This window comes from Crassostrea angulata, chromosome 3 (assembly GCF_025612915.1).
Source record: "Crassostrea angulata isolate pt1a10 chromosome 3, ASM2561291v2, whole genome shotgun sequence".
NCBI classification, from domain to species: domain Eukaryota; kingdom Metazoa; phylum Mollusca; class Bivalvia; order Ostreida; family Ostreidae; genus Magallana; species Magallana angulata.
In genome coordinates this window covers 33417420-33438810 of record NC_069113.1, presented here as the reverse complement: position 1 = coordinate 33438810, position 21391 = coordinate 33417420, and the positions used below count along the sequence as shown (strand labels likewise).

The window sequence follows — 21391 nt, the reverse complement described above, 5'->3', positions numbered from 1 at the left end:
GTCAAATTCAATCTTAAAATACGTAATCGGCAATTATCAATACTACTGTTTATACAATAGGCTGACACCGGTTGTGTTAATAATCTTGCCCTAAGGCTGAGATCTTTACGGCAATTTCACTCCCTGTGTATATAAAGAGTACCGTTATAAGAGTGATTATAGATCATTGATTAATTATTGTCCAATTCTTTGATTATTGTTAGATAATTTTTTTTTTAGGAAACGTATGTATGTCGTATATCGTCATTATCAAGTCGTACAAATGATCGATTTATTTCTAACAGTGTCTATGTAAAACAATAGCGTGTAACTGCATTACTGGATACAAAGTAAACAAGTTTCATCAAATCATAGTAATTGCTAAGCTTTCTGCACTTGAGATCCCCCTTTGAAGTCCGACACGAGACAGGTGCATGCCTATGACACCGGAAATTGTTAAACAAACATTGACCACGCGCCGAGTCAACAGGTGGCTGGTTACGTAATGGCGAATACACTGGCGATAGTCAGAGTGGATACTTATTTCAATGCTTGGGAATAAAATATTTCTGACAAAGTAAGTTTAGTTTTGCATAACACGCGATATCGGGAATTGGTCAAAATGCAAGCGACTTTGTAGAAGTTGCCGGTATTTGAAAATTTGATTCATAAGTATAAAGCGTAATTGTTTAAATGTTAATCATTAATAATAATTGGTAGCAATATCGGTGACATCGTGGCATCATACACTGATAATGTTACTGCAGTTTTATTGGCCATTTTGAAGTGATAAGATCGACGTATGGTCTGAGATCGACGTGTCGTAGGATTTTGTTAAAATTTTGGCAAAAAATGGGCAATTCGACGAGTCGTCCGCATCGACGAGTCGTCGGGAAAATACGGTATATTGTACTAAAATTCCTTGATACTCAGGGTGTGTCTACATGTATACCAGTATATCTATTGTATGTATCTATTTCCCAGTAGTATATCTAGGCGAATCAAGTTACACAATTTTGCTGCCAGCAAAGCATACTTCATAATAATTTTTTTTAAACTATGTCTTGGAGTTGAGCAAAAATGCAAAATTTAGTTCATTGCTTTTTCCTGATCTCAAATGGTAGTGATAGCTTTTATTTACTGATAGTATAAAAACCAGTGAGATTTATAGCAGTGCTGTGAAATAAACATATCAGAATATATCATTATGAATAAGTATACAGTTGTCCATTTGCTATAAAATTTTGCAAAATCATCACAGCATCTTATCATAAGATCAATTTCAGTTTGGTGGGGATGTCATTTCAGGGATCAGGTTTTAATACAATTATTTTTTGGGAGGAAGGGGGCTTATTCATCACGGTAGTGGGGATACCCAAAAATTCATTCTAAAGTAGATCTTTCCAAGAAGACGAAACTTCACAATCCATTTACTTTTTAGCTCTTGAAGACTCGAAGTACCGTATTAATTGTTACACCCATGTAATGAGCTTCAATGCCAACCTGCTGAATTTAAGCTTTATTTTAAATAAAATACAGGGCTGCGGTTTACAAGAGAACTAACGACCAAATTAATGAATGCTAATTAATCATCTACTAATCAACGATTTATTCTTATGACTGAAAAATATAATTATGGGAATTGAAATATTTGTAAACAAATAGTTTTATGCCAATTTTGTTCTTTTAAGATCATTTTACGAGGCTGTAAATATTTACAACTTTGTCATAAGTTCTTTTGTAAAATGCAGCCCTGCACTACAACTAGATGCACTGGTAGTTGAACAAGGTTAATTTGAGCTACGATACACTATAAAGAATTTCTTACCCATGGACCATTCCATTTTCTTTGTAGTTGACCTGGATGAACTTTCCAAACCTACTGGAATTATCATTGTGAACTGTTTTGGCATTTCCAAAGGCCTACAAAAGATCAAATAACAAAAGATGAGAGGAGTTTCTCCATTATGAAATATGATTGAACAAATGCTTGCCAAATTTTCCATTTTAATCATGGATGCTTTGTGAAAAAGCTGTGCAAATTCATATTAATTAACCATTACAGACACAATATAATATTTCTAATAGTAAATAATGTTGTAATAATAATGTTTTGTACATCTTCCAATATCAATACATTTCATGTGAAAACTCTTTTTCTCCCTTTATATCTGAATTGAGGACCTACAAATTCAGAGACCTCTTTTCTGACTGTCAATAAAACCGATCTCTGATTTTATGTCTAACATTGTCTAAACTACGAGGTATGAACATTGCATTCGATCTAGACACGAGTCAATGACCCTGAAATGTTTCAACCTGCAAATGATGAGATAGATTCCCAGTATTGTTACACAGTTAAACCTGTCTAACCAACATGTTCTAGCTAGATCCAATGATTGTCAGAATCAATATACAGTCAAACCTCATTACCTCACACTCAACAAATTTGAGAAACAGACAGTCAAGATCACAGTTCGAGGTAAAATAGTACATACATGTATAATGAAACAGTGGCTGGGAACCTCCAACTCACTTCAAATGTGTTTATGTCAAGAAACATATTCTGGATATTGATGCTCAATAATACTACAATGTTTTTCTACAGTCACTATACATAAATACTGCTATGGATAAAAAGAGAATCTGCTTTAATGAGGTGTACCCACAGTGCAACAGGAAGCTGACAGAGTGACCGTCACACTGACACTGGACAGCAGTAGGACCATCAGTCCACAGGCATCCCTCCACACTACCAGCAGCTCACCCACAGGCTCTAAGGCACTACACTCCTCTCCCTCCACTGTGTAAAACTCATCTCCTGAACAAGCCATTTTCATTTCCAAGACATGACTGTTACTTTACAAAAGATTTTATACACAGTCATATAATTTACAACATTTTGAAAATCTTCAGTCATATTAGCAAGTTCATTAGAAAAACAGAATTCAGAAAATGTTTTTCTTCATCAAAAAAGCAAAGACAACCTCTGGTAAAAACACATCAATTTTCCAACATTGAAATACTGGTCCAAGGGATATTATATCTTTTCATTACATTCCATAACATTTTCCAGAACATACGGTCCGAATCAACAAATTCAAAATGACTGCATGACCAAAAAATAACCTGAGAGGGTTACAATTACAAGGAAGACAAATTTGATCATTTCGGGACATGAGGCCCCTAATCAGCATCAAGTTGACACACTGCAGCCTGGGGGAGCCAAGATTATCCATAACAAAGGTCGGCTAGGGACATTATAACTCATAGCAAGGTGTCAACTGACAGCAATACACAACAGCAGAGCTGTGTTATCGCACCTCATAAACTGCATGCTACTAGCAGCAGGTGCCCCAGGGGTACAGAGGTCAGTCACAGGGGGCAGGCCATTGCTCACATCAATATATAAAACATTGACCTTTCAAAATATTTCACTATGGCTGGGGTCAAATTCCTGGCATCTTTCAACGGTCACATAAGTATATGTGTAGAGTAATCTAGTCAATGATTTACATACTAAGGATTACCACTCCAGAGTAGCACTTTTTTAATACTAGTATTCTGCGGAAGGGTCTTATAAAAGTATACATGTGCATGTCCAAAATACCAGTAACTGAAATTGGCATTTTACATGTATATTATCATACTGTAACCAAATAAGTAAACAAGAAATTGTTATTTACAAGTGTTACTAGCCTCAATTGTAATGTAAAAAATGTAATGTAAAAAACCAGCCTTATGTACAACAATTATACTGTATACAAAGTGTTGATCTTCCTTATTACAATACCCAAAGCTAAGCCACAGATTTAATGTGTCAGACAAGTGTTTCTGTTGTAACACTACATAAGACATCATAAACACATTACAAGTTGACTCTGCAGGGCTAGGATTTGCCACTGCCCTTTACAGGTCAGCTCAGCTCTAACCATGACTGAGAGAATGACCAAGTTTACAATCTTTTCCACCTTTAAGTCCCTTCATATGGCTCTCGTTGCGTATTTCCTCAATGTTACACAAACAAAAAAACAACCGGGGACTGGGTTTACTTCCTTAATAACACTGACTTATCAGAAATCTAAAAAAAAAAATAATATAAAAATTGAATAACAATGTGATCGTTTATATCCTTCGATAAAAAAAAGTACCTGTAATACATGTAAGAAATATATTTTAATGTAATAAGGCTGAAGTTTTAAAAGTTTAGTCCTTCTTGTTTTCTTAGATATGTATTGTAATAACATGAAGTGTAGCCAGCTTGAACAGCCTTAAAGTCTATGGCTGTTTATGTATCACTGGGTCATTTTTCGCTGTGATTCACAACAAGGCTAGTTTTATGGCCCTACGTGTGTGGGTGGTTCAGATGATCAACTACAGCACGCCTCTTTAACTCGTAGCAAAGAAAAAAAATTAGCTATAGATGTGTGCCGTTATTCATTTCACACTAATCAAATCTATGCCTAGTGGAATGCAGAGAATTGAAGAGGCAAAACTTGTCACTGCTGGCCAAGATTTTCCACCTAATTTTGCAAACAAGACAAAATAGTGTCTGGTCTATTAATGCATAGATTTTCTGAACTAGTTCTAAGGTGTACTTTAATCTGATGAGTCTCAATGGGAAATTTCAAGGTTGGTTTATTAGGGGGTAACTTACACCGCAGGTATCAATGGATGGGCTTTATCTGCATGAAATAAAAGTGACAGTATTTACCTAGTCATTGTTAATCCCATGAACAGAACCACAGATCAACCAGTCCCGATTCAATGGGACCAGTTGACCTTATAATCTTTCATTGTGTATTCTGAATCACATTCAGGAATATAGAATTACATGTACCCAATATGAATTTACCCTTATATAGAGAAATCAACCAACTCTCTCTCTCTCTCTCTCTCTCTCTCTCTCTCTCTCATCTACTTATAAACATAATCTCACATGTATGAGAAGATCCGACTGTAAACATTCTCCAAAAAAAAAAGCCTTTCTTCATGACGTTAAAAATGACAAGGTTGATATTCAACCCAATCAATATGGATAAGAGAAGACTGGGGTTTTTATGTAGGTATATCCAACTGCCAACAACTTTGACTTCACTAACTTATGAGCTTTCAAAATATTTGGGGCTTGAGTTTCCTGACATCTAACCCCATCCATTCTTTTTGTGATGAGCTCCTCTACCAGGCCTGGTATCTAGCCAGATAAAACACCTTTCTCTGCTGTTAAAATCATCCTTCATTTGTTTTGCATTACACAAGACTGAAACTTTGATTTTCTAAAAGTGACATCTGGATAATCTCTTTCTCTCTCTTTCTTAATCTGTTTTCTTTGTTCTTCTGCTTCCAGAGGTGGTGGTTTATTTGCTCAAAGACCAACGATTTCAACAATAATTCACCAGATATTGTACTGAGCCATCAACTATTTTAAAGTAAACTAATATTAGAAGTACATTACAAGTTGGTACCGGTAAATGCAAAGCATGACACAAATATCGAATGAATCATAAGCTATGGCCACAATTATACATCATCATTGTCATTCATTTAATAATATTGCATGCATTACAAATATATATGATGGCTATTTTAACATTGTATGATGTGCATGTAACTTTCAAATTCAGCATCAAAAAAGTTCAAATTGACTGCTGGTCAAGTTAAACAATGTTCTGTTTATTTACAATTTTACAAAAAATGTTACATAAATCATCTTTAATATTGTATTGTAAACTGTTACATATACAGTATATAAAATACTTAATAATTTGTATGTATTTTTTTTCTTCAGATATTAACCTCTCCAAATAATCAATTTACATCAATTTGTCATGAATTAAATATTTACTTGACAAAGTGGAGTAACAATGTTTAGCTATAAAATAGTTTCTGGCATATATAGCATTATCAAAGTGTACCATGCAACAGTCTGACTATCTCTGTTCCATCCTTTGTTTACATAGGTAATGGCTCTACAGTCCGTTGCAAAAAAATGACTAATTTCAAGTGCATGGCCATATATCTAACATGTTTGCAAAATTAATAAAGGCATCAACATCAAGTAACAGCTGTTTCTAAGATGTTGTAATGTAAAAGATCTTGTGTACAGCGAAAATGCTCTGATGTTGTCACTTCCAGCATCTTAATTAAGAAATTCCTCCGTCCCCCAGCGTTCGCCCCTTTATCTTCCAAAGTATACCTGATTGACAGTACTTTATCTTTTCAACATGGAAAAGCATAATGCATTCCCCACATTTCGCATATATAAATCACTTTTTCTCTCGTAAATTTATCAGTGTTTTCATCCCAATAATATCATCCTCACCAGCTTTAGATGCTTGCTGGCTCAGATAAAAACAGTATTGAATTCTTACAGGAAAGCTGAGGAGATGAGCAGAGAAAACAGTGCAGGCAAAAGATAAGCTCCTTATGTTATCCCAGCAAATCGCTCTAAATCCTGAAATACTGCCCTTTCACTACATGAGGGCATTAAAGTGTGCTTGTTGAAAAAGCATCAAAACAAATCTTAGAAATTGAGTCTTGCACACAATAAGTTGAGCTGATGCAAAAATTTGCTGTTCAAAAAGAAAATCTATCTTAAGGCTGAATAACACATCATCAAAAAATGGCTGACCGCTGATTGAAATGACATTTCGTTTTATTAAAAGGATTTTATGGACTGAAACATGTAACTTTCTCCATAGCCGAGTGGATAAAGTGTCGGACTTGTGATCCGTACATCCCGAGTTCGAATCCTGCAGGGGCTTTTGAATAATTATTTTAGAGATATTCATTTTTTATCCCCAAACTGCAAATTGTTTGCTATTTTGACATTTGTACAGTTTATATATCATTATATCTTACATTATCAAAATATTTCCTGTTAATTTGAGGGACTTTTTCCAGGTGTGTTATTCCACCTTAAGTCAACTACGTTGACATCTTTGGTGTGTTTTTGCCGTCATCCTGTTGTTCCGTATATATGCTTGCGCTTTATAAATACATCTTACCACTTATTATTATAATACTTTTTGAGTTGAATTTGCATTCTAACATGAGAAAGTTTTTAAAAAAGAAAAAAAAAAATGACAGGTCAGTAAGTTGTGCTTATGAGTTTTTCCTAACCTTGAAATTCCTACACCCAACATTTGACTTATAGATGAGAATGTTCAGTATATATATGTATCATATATAATATGTATCATCTCTTTATGTTGAACTCTGTAAGGAGTTTACATGAAGATGAAAATATACCTGCAGACATTATACATTCTGTTTTTTTTCACATAACATGTATCTTGAAAACTTGTTATATATAAACACATGCCACATTCCTCTCTCCTCCAAATTACCATACCACCTGTACGAGGCAGGACATTTGTATAATGCATGTTTATGTAAATATTCACATTGTCACTCCAATCATTTGTTCTAGACAGGATAAACAGTATTCACGCAATTACAGCCAAACATTTATACAAGGACGCTAATACCATTCTTCTTACAAGGCCGCTACTCAACAACCTGTAGACTCAAACTGATCCAGAAAAACTGATGACACAACAGAAAAGGGATTACTATATATTAACAAAGCTCAACAAAACACCCTATTCTCTTTTGAGAAGTGGACAGGCATAGCCTACATCCACTTCTCTTCGCAAGCCCTCATATTTTGATTCTGGAAAACGTGTAAATGTCGGAACCAAAGACGGTTTACACTTCGACCCATGTTTCGACTCCAGTTTCCCTGAATTTTCGTAACAGACCTATTATTTCTACATTTTAAACATAAATGCATCCATATATTACAAACAAATCACCACTAACCCGCTTTCAAATCATTTTCTCAACTTCTACATTCCGGTTTTAAACTATGAAATCATTCGCTATAGGTGGTTTAAAAAGTAGAAAATTTAGAGTCGGAAAAAACGGAAATAGTGTTTCGATTGTAGACTTTAGATTAAAGGTATTTTTCTTAAAATTTACAGAGCTATATAGAACGGTTTTACAATTTAAGACAAATAAACAAAATGCATACGATAAAACAAGTAACTTTGTCACATAAAACAATGAAAACTCTTTTATTTTAATCTTTCTTGTATGCTATATTAATCAATGTTCGTTTTATTGTTAAAAACAGATGTAGAACAAAATTTGTCACCATAAGAGATGATTAAAAAGGGAAGAAATACCACTTTGTAATTATTTAACTCCGTATTTTTTTGCACATTGTAAGATTAAGTTGATTCAGTTACGTTTTCGACATTATTGTTTTAAATAGGTTTCCAATTTTATCCGAAACATAAACATTTAATCTGCACTGACCTAGATAAACAATGTGATACACAAAATTTAAACCCGGGATGTAGAAGTTGCGAAAATGATTTGACAGCGGGTTAGTGTTGATTTTTTTGTGATATATGGATGCAATAATGTTTAAAATGTAGAAATAGTAGGTCTGTTACGAAAATTCAGGGAAACTGGAGTCGAAACATGAGTCGAAGCGTAAACCGTCTTTGGGTCCGACATCTACACGTTTTCCAGAATCAAAACATGAGGGCTTGCGAAGAGAAGTGGATGTAGGCTATGCCTGTCCACTTCTCAAAAGAGAATACAAAACACCCCCCTGGTGACTTAAAAGTGGTAGTGATTGGGATGAGGTGTCTCTCTTCCCCTATGGCTGCCTGCCATGAGTCAGCTGTGTATCCTTCCTGACAACGACAAGGTTTTATCTCCTGTCCTCTCTGTGGCAGGAAACATCAGGCCAGCTATATATATAAGAACAGCACACAGTGGGCTCATCCTCTCGATGTCAATCTGGTACATGTACATCTACATCTCGTGTACATCTGAAGTTTTGACACAGTTACTGGTACAGCACAACTTGTACCCTGATGGAAGTATCTCTGCATGCATGCAGCACCTGAATGCACCTTCATCCACCCACCTGCTTAGTGGCTCCACTAATCAAGTCTTTATATATTACCTACTTGTTCACTCATGTTAATGGATCATGTCTATACTTTCACTAATAAAGATCTGGTACTTGCATATGTATTTAGCTAAAAATGATTATTCGCTTGATTTAAAGTCAATACCCCATTATATTAAATCTGGAAGTTATGAGAGTACTAAAAAGCATTTCGTATTCTCACCTAATGATAATATAGCAGAGATGGTAAAGAACAGAGGAAGTACACAGAAACCTCCTGGAACTTTCTTAAGATCACAACAACGTCATCCAAACTGACATGCCACATTGGATGGCCACTCTTTACACTAACAAAGTTAGTTCCAATGTCATATACAATTAAAAACAAATGCATCCCAGGGCTGGTGGCTACTTGTATGACAAAACATGGGATTCTCTGTTGTGATTAGATTTAGGAGGCCTCTCCTGTCTTCAGAAATTACAAAATTCAGAAAGAGGTTATACAATTGCATGTCCTGAAAGCTTACCTCTAGAACAGGTCCCGCTCCCAGAATTGTTTGTTCCACCCCACTTCCATGCGATCCTTTCTGACTCAATGCCGTCAGGTGATGCAGAAGGAGATTGGTGCTCTCCGTTTTACCGGACCCCGATTCTCCCGATATCACAATGCACTGATTTTTCTTCTTGCGGAGCATGGTGTAAAAAGCTGCGTCCGCAATTGCAAAGATGTGCGGGGGTAGTTCCCCCAACCGTTTGTTTTGGTACATTTTCACATATTTGGGATTGTAGATAGGGAAAAATTTAAAAGGGTTCACAGCTATAAGAATTGATCCTACATATGTATAGATGTGTGAGTGTTGGAATCGGTTTCTGATGTTGTCCAACAATGTCATCTCATTTAAATCCGGAAGGTTGCATAAATCTGGATATTCCTTATTGTTGGTTGGCTGTCTGAGGAATGTCATGAGAAAAGAATCCACACGGCTTGAATCACTTGAAATTTCCCGCCACGATGAAGTTCTATTAACACTTTCATTGTCTTTTCTTCTGAGGAAAAACTTATATGCAGGCACATTGCCCCCGGCCATTTTTGGCCACAGTAACATAATCCGTACCGGATTTTCCATCGGTTCCAGTCTCCGTTCCTTACACAACTGTCCTCCGGATGACAACACTTCAGCTAGTTCATATTTATCTGGATTTCCGAGCTGGAGCTTTTTCACAGCCACTTTGAGAATATCAGCAGCAACTGTACATTTCTCGGCCTCCACGGAGGTGTAATCGCAGTCGTATAACGGACCGGGATAAATGCGCACCATGTACGTTTCCATGCTTGTCCTTCTCACCAGTCCAACGTGATTGGTCGGACAGACGGTGGAAGTTGTCTGCAGAGCCAGAGTCTCGTGGTCAGTCATTGTGGTACACTTTTTCTTACAAACAAGACTCGTTTAAATTTAATTCCTTTTTTCAAATGCGTAGACATTCCCTTTCCCCATGCCTGTCCCACCTTTTTCATGGTTCTGTGTTGTGGGAATTTAAAATCCAGCAGGTTAAACGTTTCTTTAACACCATATTGAATTCTGAAAATAGATATACGTATAACGATTAGAAAAATCTTAATATTTTTTAAAAGTTAGACAGAGAGACCTTCTATTTTCTATAATTTCTATATTCAATAAAAACATGCACAAGTGAACACACCTCAATACTTTATCCACATGTATTTTATGTCTCGAATTGCAATAACATATTACAAAGGGCTAAAATGTGTGAAGCATGCATTGACAAAACATAAGGAAGGGCTTTCCTACATTTTTTAAAGCACTGATTATAGCTTTAGATCTATAAGAAGATTATATTTATAAACCAGCAGTTCTTACTTTTACAACTCATTTGCATATCACATAATTAATGAGACTGCTAAGTCATCTGCAGTCTTACCATGATTTACATTTCTGCATTACCCACGCTTTTAAAAAATGATTTTTTTTTTCTTCTCCTTCTTCCAAGTATAATCATATATCATTGCAGTTAAGCAGGAATTTAAATGGAACAAAAACATGCCTGCCATTTCTGTTGATTCTGTCCATCAAAGTACAATGTATTATATACAGAGGTAAACAAAGAGTTCTGAGGAATCTGATAACAGCATCGTTTACAGGGAGGATAACATATAGGTAAACTACCCATATACAAACACTGAAATCTTCCACTCCTCTAATTAGCAAACAAACATTAATAAATTTGTTTGTTTGTACATTGGTCTATTTTGATGTACACAACTGTATTTTTGTTGTAGTACTACATGTAAACTCATTTGTCCACCCTGTTAATCCCAGCTATATAATAATGATAATCTCTCTCATCATCTACCAAACATATCTGACATCTCTAATCTTTATGTATCAAAATGATATGCCCCGTGGATCTGCTATGGTGTTTGTTTGGTAGTGATGTAATCATTTTGACTAGCAGTATAACCATTTTCACACTATATTTGGTTGCATTTCATGTCAGGTAAGTTCACGCTGACAGAGTTAATCATCGCATTCCCTCACGACACATCTCTGTTTTCTCCTGTAAAGAAATCAGACCTCAACCACAAAGACAGCAGATTCCATGTTCTGTTTCCTATTATGGTAATTAAAACCATTATCAGGCAGATCAAAAATCCACAACTGCCCCTTAAATGTTCTCAATACCAAACACATTTTTAGACAAATATCACATTGCAATATTTTTCATTAAGAAAGAAAAAAATATGAATACCGTGAGCTATCAAGCAAAAGAATATCCATGAAATAAGACTTTTTATTCCCAACTCTACCCCTCCCTCTATAAAATGCTCATTCACAATCTAACCCTTAGCTATATAGCAGTAATATAAGCACTGTTAGTTTCAAGGCATTCTGGATTCTGACAGATCCACTCTATGCAGTAAGCTTCAAGGTTCCTGTGTCTCCTCTAATTTACCACAAAATATGAAGTGTTCAAAATAACTCGACAAAATTTTACAATAGCGGAGATGGCCACTTCCTGTTCTCATACAAAATTATACACACTGCAGTTTACATGGCTATCTTCTGTGCAAATTAACCTGCAGCATTATGGTTTCCTAAGGGCTCAAATATTGTCTGTCTCTGCACAAAAACTTTTTTAACATGTGTACTTTTATCAATTGCATATTATCAATGCATACAATCAGAGAACAATAGTCAATTGTTTTGGCCAAGCAACCTTAACCTGCTATCAATTACCAAGTACATTCTCTCACTTCATATGGTTCACCTACCTAAAAAAAAAAAAACTTACATGGTACATACATGAACAAATCCCTGTTCCTGAACTACACAATGTTTTATCTCAATCAACACGTGTCTGTAAATTCCTGGGGGTAATAGACAGTGCTACAAATAGCCCTGCGAATTGTCACTGTGTACCTAACATGAGTGACTATATACCCATTTGTTTGCTGTGTGACCCACCAGGTACTGTATACACATTTATATACACATGGGTCCCCCTCTCTATTACCTGGCTTCTGCAATGTGTGGCCGGGTAAATGAGCAGGATATAACAATGAAAAATAGGAACTCGTTTTAAATGCTCTGCATAAAGAGTTCATTTAAACATTTAACAATCCACAATTATGCACATAGATTTTTTTTTTTTTTAAATATAATCAATTTTATACCTGTGCCTATAACGGTGCAATTACATCGCCATGCATGGAGGTAATCCCTTCACAAACACACAAGTTCTGATATGTCCCTGACAAGATTCACAACATTCATTGACACTTCTACACAAAGATTTCCCCACAGCAATAAGAAAACATTTAAGAGCAATTTCCAGCTGCAAGTACCAGTACACAAGAAAACACAGACTTACAGCGGGACCAATTGCTGGAATAATTCATAAGTCGGGAAGACGACAGATACCACAACAACAACAAGCAGATCAATACGGTGGAATCTGGCATCGGTCAGACACGGAGGGCTACACAGAAAATCTCATGTAGTTGTCAGGTTCAAGTAGACACAATTTATTCCAGTACACTTTATCTGTTTTTCGGTTCTTTGAAGCCGATTGGGAGTACTTCAACATAATGTGCTCCTTCAAAGACAGACATTTCTTATTTACTAACAGAACTCTCCCTATTTTTTAATATTTTTTTTTTTTTGCAGTGGCCTGGCTGAACAGAGATCAACTGTAGCAGCTAGTGGTTTATATACTGATTCTCTCTTTCTGTGGTGGGATTAGAGGAGCTATTGTTTACAGCAGCTGTCAAGATTTAATCGAAAGTGAATTTACTAAAGATTGCTACTCCTTCGATCTAGATGGAGATAGCGGTTGGGGAAGACTCTATCTCATTTCCTTGTTGTCAGAGCAGATATGAACAAGCTATTGACTCAAGCCTTGAAAAATATTTCCTTATCCTATCTTAAAAACTAAAAGATCTTCCTAATACACAACATATCTGGCTGCATTGTTCACATCTTTTTTGTTGAAATGTTCTGCTAATATTACTTATTTCTTACTTATCTAGATATAAAAGATAATTAAAGTTGCCATTGATATCAAGGTATTACAAAAATCATTTGATGAAAAAGTATAAACTGTAAACATTTTAATACTTTGTCAGCGACCCAAAACTTAAATGCGCATTAACAAGAGGAAATTCATGAAAAATAATATAAAGCTAACTTTTCTTTCAATCTTGTCCTACATTTATACATACAATAAATTGCATAAGTATTCATTGCATTATACAATTGAATGTAGGAACATTATATAACTAACAGATGTGTTATTTTCGTAAGGACAAACTTAAAAGATAGTTACTTCCTGTTCATTAAGGACCATGTCTATATATATATATAAATGCTGCATCTGACAAGTTTCAGCTGACACATATTTGGTGATGGTGGTATCGATCTAGCAACTCTTGAATTCCTAGGAGGGAGTAATAAGACCCCCTTTTAGTTCATCAATCACCCGCAGAATCTATCAGATGGACACTTCTAACTCTCTGGTCCATATTAAGCAAATTAAACAGGACTTCTACAGCTATTGCAGACTTTCATTTGCATGTAGATGGGTATTGGATAGAGAGTCTCAGACAATAGTAATAGTTTGCTAATTTAAGAGTGAAAATTTCTACCTCATGTCAGTCTTCATGTACCGTTTAGGCATTACATGTTATATACAATAGTATATGGACCACTTACATCACTTATGTGTATCTAAAACCTTTATGAATTAATATGTGAATTTTTGTTTTCGTTCTTGTATGTGTCATGAAAGAAAAGAAAATGTATTTGAGAAGATATTGAAAAAAGATTTCTATTTTATGCATAATATAAAAGAAGATGGTGTCAATTGTACTAATTAAATATATATCCTGTAATTATTGATCATTTGTAATAGTAAAATCCACCAAAATCTGGCACTGCTGCTGAGTTCTATGAAGGCTATACAGATTATCATAAGTATGTCAATAATTCATTATTATCCTGTGAAGAACAAACATAGGTTTAATTCTGCATGCAAGGCTTGATGTTCAGGCCAAAAAATTAGTTTTCCAATGATATTCAATAAAAATCTCTGCTGATGGTGTTTAAGTTATTATCTTAGATAATTATCTTTTAAGATTCCTGGGAATTGGATTGGAAACATTTTCTGAATGAGTTAATATATTTTTTTCATTTACAATTTGTCACTGACAAATGAGATGACCTAAAGTGTCAAACAGCTTATCATCATGTTCATCCAGCTGTAAATGGACAAAAAGCATTTGTCTTAAATGCTGCATGACTTGCACAAACTTTTCAAAAGTAAATCATTAATCTGGAAAGTGGCTCTTAATTTTTATATTTCTCAGAAGACAAGGGAAGACTATTTACTTATGTCTGGGACAAGCCCTTACTTTCCAAAAAGCTTCTTTGTCTTTGTAATTTTATATACTTTGAGAAAATAATCAATCATTTTCCCTTGCTATTCAATTGTTAAATGATTGAAACTCTTCAATAAGGAACAAATCGTGATGAAACTGTATTGCAGATTTAAAGACAAAATATATATGGTTAACAAAATGCATTTAAACATGAAGAGAACTTTTCTATGACACTAAAAATTTGTATATTTTCTAAAAATAGCTTTGTCAGTTTAAATGATGTGCAAGACTTTTTTTCTAATTTTGGACCTAAATGCCAGTTAATATGCATGCTGTGACATCTAAATGCATGATACAATTAGCGAACATTTAAATAATTAGACTTAATTCAACAAGTAAAAGGATAAACCATAAGATGCATTTTCTCACATTGCCAAAGATAATTCTGAAATATATCCATGAAACATACCATCTAACTCTTACATTATTTAGGTATTAAAGTGGGTTGGAACTTGTAAAAGCAGATGCATCTGCTGACTTCTGCAATATTTAAGTGATGTTCTGAACTGTAGATGAATTCAGATTGCAAAGATACTGAATTTTTATGAAATCTTACATCTTCTTGTTAGCGAAAAAGTATCAACCGTATACACCCTTATTATAACAGTCAAACTCGGATATATACAATTGACATTTTAGTATGCTCTATCGTATCCCCCACTTTGGTGCAAACAGTCTGCAATCAAACGAGCTGACGATTCGTACGGAATCACGTAGTACTTACATCTAAAGTCTCAATGAGCCTTTTCTATCTTTATTTTTTTAATAAAACAAAGAAATTATGTTGATATTTACTTACCTTCCTGAAAATATTATCTTCCCTGCTCTGATTACTCATATGACGTGAATAAACTGAGACGCATGATTGGACGACATTTTGATCTATAAAAAACAGAACCTATCTGGAAATGATTTACAAAAGACGAAAAATGTCGGTTACAGATAGATAATCATTAAAAAAAATCTTTTTCTATACACGAAGAATACTTTTCATCCTTAAAAAAAGTTTTGTGAAACGAACAAAATTGCCATCTTTATAAAAATAAAAATAAAATATTGGTTCTGGGACGCAATATATTATCACATTATATATAAATGATTTTGTAGTCAAGGTAGCCTAGTTGCATGCCTGTAGCTTTATACAATTTTAACTTAATACAATTGAAACTCAAGCCTAAAAATATTATTATGCTAACAGTTACCCCCAAAAATTAGCGGTTGGTTAATTAATGTCAGTTCATGAATGATTGTTAAGATTGTGTATTGCTTGCGATGATCTTCTGGAGGAGAGGGAAAGGGGGGGGTCTGGATCCCCATGCACTGGTAATTTCAAACTTATTAGATTCACGATACAAGTAAAATTGCCGAAAATATGCCGGTTCGAATCCCCTCCACCCCCATCTCTGCAAAAAAATTATCTCTCGGACCCCAATGAATCCAACCCACCCCGAAAAAAAACAGTTATGGCTCCATATGTACATTCTCCTTTTAGATATGAAAAGTATTCGCGATTGTTACTGATTGTTGAGATAAACTGTTGAATTCTCATCAAATGTTGTGTTTATTAAAAAAAAAAACCAAATTATATATGAATTATATATTGAATCCATTTGATTTATTATATTTACCAGGGAAAAATGAATATTTGCATTGTCACGGAAAACGGCGGTCCTAACAGGTATGCATATGCATGCGCTTCTTGTCCAATAGAGATATAAGACTGAGAGGCTGAATAAGAGAAAATTGGAAATTTTTTATTTTGGGTAACCTTGTTACTTGCTAGAACTTGCATGTTTTCAAATACTTTACATTGTATTTAAACCAGGAAAATAATTACTGGAATCTGAATGAAAAAAAAATGAAAAGGAATAAATAGACATAATTTATTGGACAATAAAGCAATGACCATTTAAAAAAGCTTGTTTCAGAAAAAACATGAACTGTGTATATACTAATAGTTCATTACTTATTGTAAGTTTCATACATAATATATAAAAATAAAACTATATATTATATAGGCGTCTCTTCACTGTTCGGGAAAAACTTTTCCGTTCGTGTGGTTTTAAATAGTAGATTAATTAATCAAAAATAATAAATTCTGCCTGTGAAATATAAAATTCCTCACTTTCTTTGAAACTTATCACTGCAAAGCTATCCATCATAAAAACTATCGACTTATAATCAAATTTAAATTTTTCTATGATTTTTTTATTCACTGCGGCCCCAAGGTGTTGCCAAGGAAAACATCCGTGTGCACCGTAGTACTTAGCTTTCTGTGTAGCACAAAGATGACAAACGTAAGGACTTACAATCCGTCTGTGCGGGTAGGAAACTGGAATGAAGATATCCAGTTAGAGGAGGTAAAAGTTTATTTAATGTGCTCGGTTTTTCCTCCCCATTTTTACAAAAAAATACGGCAATTAAAAATTATCTTTAATAAAGGTGTGCAATGATAAGTCAGTGTGCTGCACACCGCCAGGTTTACTTGATATGGGCTCTGTTGCTTTTGAAAGTAAATAATTGATTTTTGATGATATGGCAAACAAACTGGTTCGTCGATTCCATGTATTTATTTTTTTTTAAATTTACTTCAGGACACATTAAAAGATTTCCTAGAAAAAAGAGAACATGGACAACTCATGTACCAGAAAAGAACAAAACTGGAACAAACTATCTTTAAAAAGGTGAGTTGATTGAAATTTTAGTTTGTTTTGAAAGGAAAGACACCAAGTGCTTTAATTTGGTTTTAAATCAAAATCAATAGGAATTTTAACCAAAACCCTCCATTATTTTTAATTTTTTTATTTTGCTTTCATAGCTTGACCTCAGTATATCAAGAGATGGATGCGTCCACTTTGGAGATATTGTGAGTTTACGGTGTCCAGCAAAACGAGACCGTACCAAATATTTTGCTAACAAAGAGCCCCGAGATGCCTGCCAACTCTGCGTAACACCAGCAATTAACAAGATTCTGGAAGCCCAGAAGTTGGAGGGACCGTGTAATGTAACTGCTTCCAAGGACCTCTGCTCCAATCTTAGAAGTTCATTTGTAATTACAAGGTACAGATGATATTACTATGATCCTGTAACATACCCAGTAGAACATACCTTATTAAATATTAATATTTGACATCAAAGCATGCAGAACATATGTAATTTATAATACCAGTTCAAAATTTTCATGAAAGAAAAAAAAAATAAAAAATATGATGAAGAGAATTTTCCACGACTTACGATCTGATCTGATTTTCATGCCATAGTTAATCCAAATTAAAGGAATATATACAAGTTGGCTACCAAAATTAATTAAAGTTTTTTTTACATATAAAAGCTAATCATGAAAATTTACTGAGCATCAATTTTTTAAAGTAAAAAAAAAATGTGTTCATTCGAATCTGAGTAAATATGAAATCAGTACTGCATTTTCCATTATTTTCCATTTTTCAGTATTGATGGGAGCAAGCAGAAAGGGGAACCACTCAGATATGGAGATTTGTTTTATTTGTGTACACTGGATAACGAAGGAGGAAATGTAATTATATCATTTACTTTTTTTCAAGGAACAAATAACCGTGGAATTAATAGGTTTCGTGTTGGCTCAATTTTCGAGGAATTCGTGGGTACCTCTAATCCACGAATTAACATCCTCCACGAATTATTAAATATGGGTTATAAAGTCACATTTCCTTTGGTAGGTATAAGATAATACACGAAATTACGTCCCCACGAACCTGTAAACTTTAAGCAATCCACGAAAATTGAACCCCACAAATTTGAATGATTCCACAGTAGTTAAATTAGGAGGAGCTCTTTTACTCCCTGAGATTAATTAAACAATGGTAAAAAATATTATAACTACACAAAATAGGCAATATTATAATTACCTGTCAAATCTCAAATTCAAAATTTCAAGAACCATGCAGTCAAAATTTTTATATTACCGTATATCCAGGGTTTTTTTGCATGTCAAAAATTTGTGAAAAGGGGGAAAATATGTAGCATTTTAAATTTGCGTCAGTCATTTTTTGCGGTTTTAAAATCTTCATCGAGAAAATTTCACAGGATATATTTTCTGTGTAATCAATATTTTGCGAGTTGAAAGGGTTGGCGAAAATTAGATCATTGTGAAAATTACCGGATATACGGTATAATGATGCATGTATTTGATTTGACTTTGTTTTGCAGCTGTATTTATCCAGCTGCCGTGCCACTCTAGAGAAATGCGCTGCCAAATCCAGGAAACAGGAGGTGACATTTGTCAGCGAGCCCTCTTTCATGACAGAATGGAGGATTCTACACTACAATCCACAGATGAGGATGGAATATGAAGGCATCCCTGTCCCAGTAAGTAGATAATGATTATTTTTGTAGTACATGGTACTTAAAAGATAATGAGTCTATGCATGATATGAAATAAATTCATTAGTCAATTCATATTACTGTGTATTGTCTACCTCTCTTGTCAAACTATTATGTTTCAATTTCAACAGACCTTTATTAAACTGCCTGAATTAAGGGCTCCTTATAGCCTGGGCTTGCTCATAAAATGTACCTCTTGATTATATACTAATGTTTTTGTACTCTTCAAAGGATATAATGAAATTATTTGAATTTGAAAAGCTTTGAGTAACGAGTAAGTTATAGTAGGGACTAATTAGAGAAAAATTTATTCTATTCAATGCTCTAGATTTTATTCATATTTAATGTACCATATTTCAGGCCAATGCAATTGCTCTCATAAACCACAAATACACTAACAACGATTTGGCTGTGGAAGAAAATTTTGTTATCAGGTACGTAATTAATGTAAGAGTAAATCAGTTAATTTAAATTGATTGGTGACAATTTCCTGCATGAAAGTGTATAGGAGATTTACCGGGTAATAATTTTTATCTTTTGTTGGGAACACAATATTACCATATATTTATTGATATAATTTATTAATGTAATCCAACTTTTACTCGCGTGAGCCTTGTTCTCATTAATATTTCTTGCCATGAACCTGTCCTTGTATATGTGATTGTTATAATAACATGGGTCTGGTTAAGGCTGTATGATCGCGAAAATTGGTCCACGCGAACCAGTTCATCTCTATCTAGTAAATCGCAAAGCAAAGCTGTCACGAATACCCCGGTAAAAGCTCGTTTACCATAGAACACAGTCAACATTTTTTATTTCTCTTTCAGAACTCCCTTCGGGACTCAGGAATACGAGGTATCCTGCCACACATACTTAGATTCCCACAGAGCCGAACAAGATGTCAACCACTTCATGATTATGATGGGAGTACCAGGCGACGATGTGTACCCTGTTGCAAATTAGGAGATTCTCTAACAACTAAAAATTTACTGTATTTAACTCAGAAAAAAAATTTATGAATACAGAAACTATACAACAAGTGTTGAAGAGGAACAGTACTGATAACTTCCATTTGAAGAATTAATTTTATCAACTGCACGGAATTTCAAAGCTTTTGATGTGATTTTTATTTTGACAACTTTTCAGTTCTTTTTATTATTATTTTGATATGAAAAGTTACTTATTATTTGATTTGGAGACCAATTAACCTCAAGGATTTCAAAAAAGGCACTCTCACAGCATTATTTACACGTAGCAAACAATGTGTCTATCAGGAAACCAAATCAAAAAGTGCTTACAGTATTCAATCTTAATTAATTACGTGCAAACTATATGTATTAGGAAGCTGATTCCTTTGGTTTTCTATGTGCATACTGCTTTTATTCTTTTATGTATAGTAGTATGAAAAAAGTCTTATTTTTGTAAATATAATGTACTTGTTAAAATCAATATTAAAATTTTATGAATATTTTAAAACACATGTTCATGTTATTTATTTGCCAAAAATATTGGCAAGATTTATCATCACAACCTACATTAAAGTGAAACCTTCTCATGGATAAAAACTTTACAATGATAACATAAACTCATGAATATGCATTATTTCCCTTGATCTCCACTGAATGCCTTCAGTTCATAGGAAAGTAGCAAATGAAAACTTTTTCAATTGTATAAACCCATGAGATGTTGAGGACAAATCAAAAATTTGAAGTGACCCATTACTTTTATGAGTTTATGTCAGCTTTTAGGTCATCCAGAGAAAAGTGACTTTCTCCCGACATCTGAGACGAGTTCAACAAAGCGAGGGCTTGCCAAAATTCCCTATACCTGCATGTACATGTATATACATTGTCGATAACAGATTCAATGCTAATATCAACAAAACTATTGAGGCCTTTTTAAAAGAAAAGATACATTTGCATTAGTTTGAGTTATAGGTAAACTGAAATGAAATAAAACAGTTAACACAACCTTCCCTCAATATGGACCTTATTTTGGGTCACCATGCACACTTTGGTTTTGGAAATTACTAACTTTCATTCATGGAGATGTGAGAATTACAACACAAGATATTTCATTCAGTTGCATACTTTATTCAATGTGAACATCGATTAGTACACACCATCCATATATCAATATAGCATTGGTATCACAGAACATAAATAAAC

General features: G+C 34.2%; 2 protein-coding genes across 18 annotated transcripts in view; one reads left to right on the top strand and one right to left on the bottom strand.

The window, feature by feature from the left end:
- LOC128178789 (unconventional myosin-IXa-like) overlaps positions 1-15747 on the bottom strand; it is a 66252-nt gene extending 50505 nt beyond the window's left edge. For 6 of the 17 annotated variants that reach the window (XM_052846124.1, XM_052846128.1, XM_052846131.1 and 3 more), the window contains exons 1-3: positions 12221-12538; positions 9436-10488; positions 1808-1902 (exon numbers count right to left, since the gene is read on the bottom strand). In XM_052846124.1, the coding sequence (XP_052702084.1) occupies positions 1808-1902; positions 9436-10323 (983 nt within the window). In that variant the 5' untranslated portion in view covers positions 10324-10488; positions 12221-12538. Of the gene's footprint in view, positions 1-1807; positions 1903-9435; positions 10489-12220; positions 12539-12602; positions 13073-15663 lie in introns of those variants that run through there. The other 11 variants (XM_052846120.1, XM_052846116.1, XM_052846121.1 and 8 more) reach the window with 6 other exon arrangements.
- Positions 15748-17089: 1342 nt separating this feature from the next.
- On the top strand, positions 17090-20699 carry LOC128176603 (cilia- and flagella-associated protein 161-like). The gene is made up of 7 exons (XM_052843046.1): positions 17090-17224; positions 17459-17548; positions 17683-17924; positions 18312-18396; positions 19050-19208; positions 19584-19657; positions 20051-20699. Exons 1-7 carry the CDS (start codon positions 17153-17155, stop codon positions 20184-20186), a joined length of 858 nt encoding a protein of 285 aa, XP_052699006.1. The 5' UTR covers positions 17090-17152; the 3' UTR covers positions 20187-20699.
- The last annotated feature ends 692 nt before the right edge of the window (positions 20700-21391 follow it).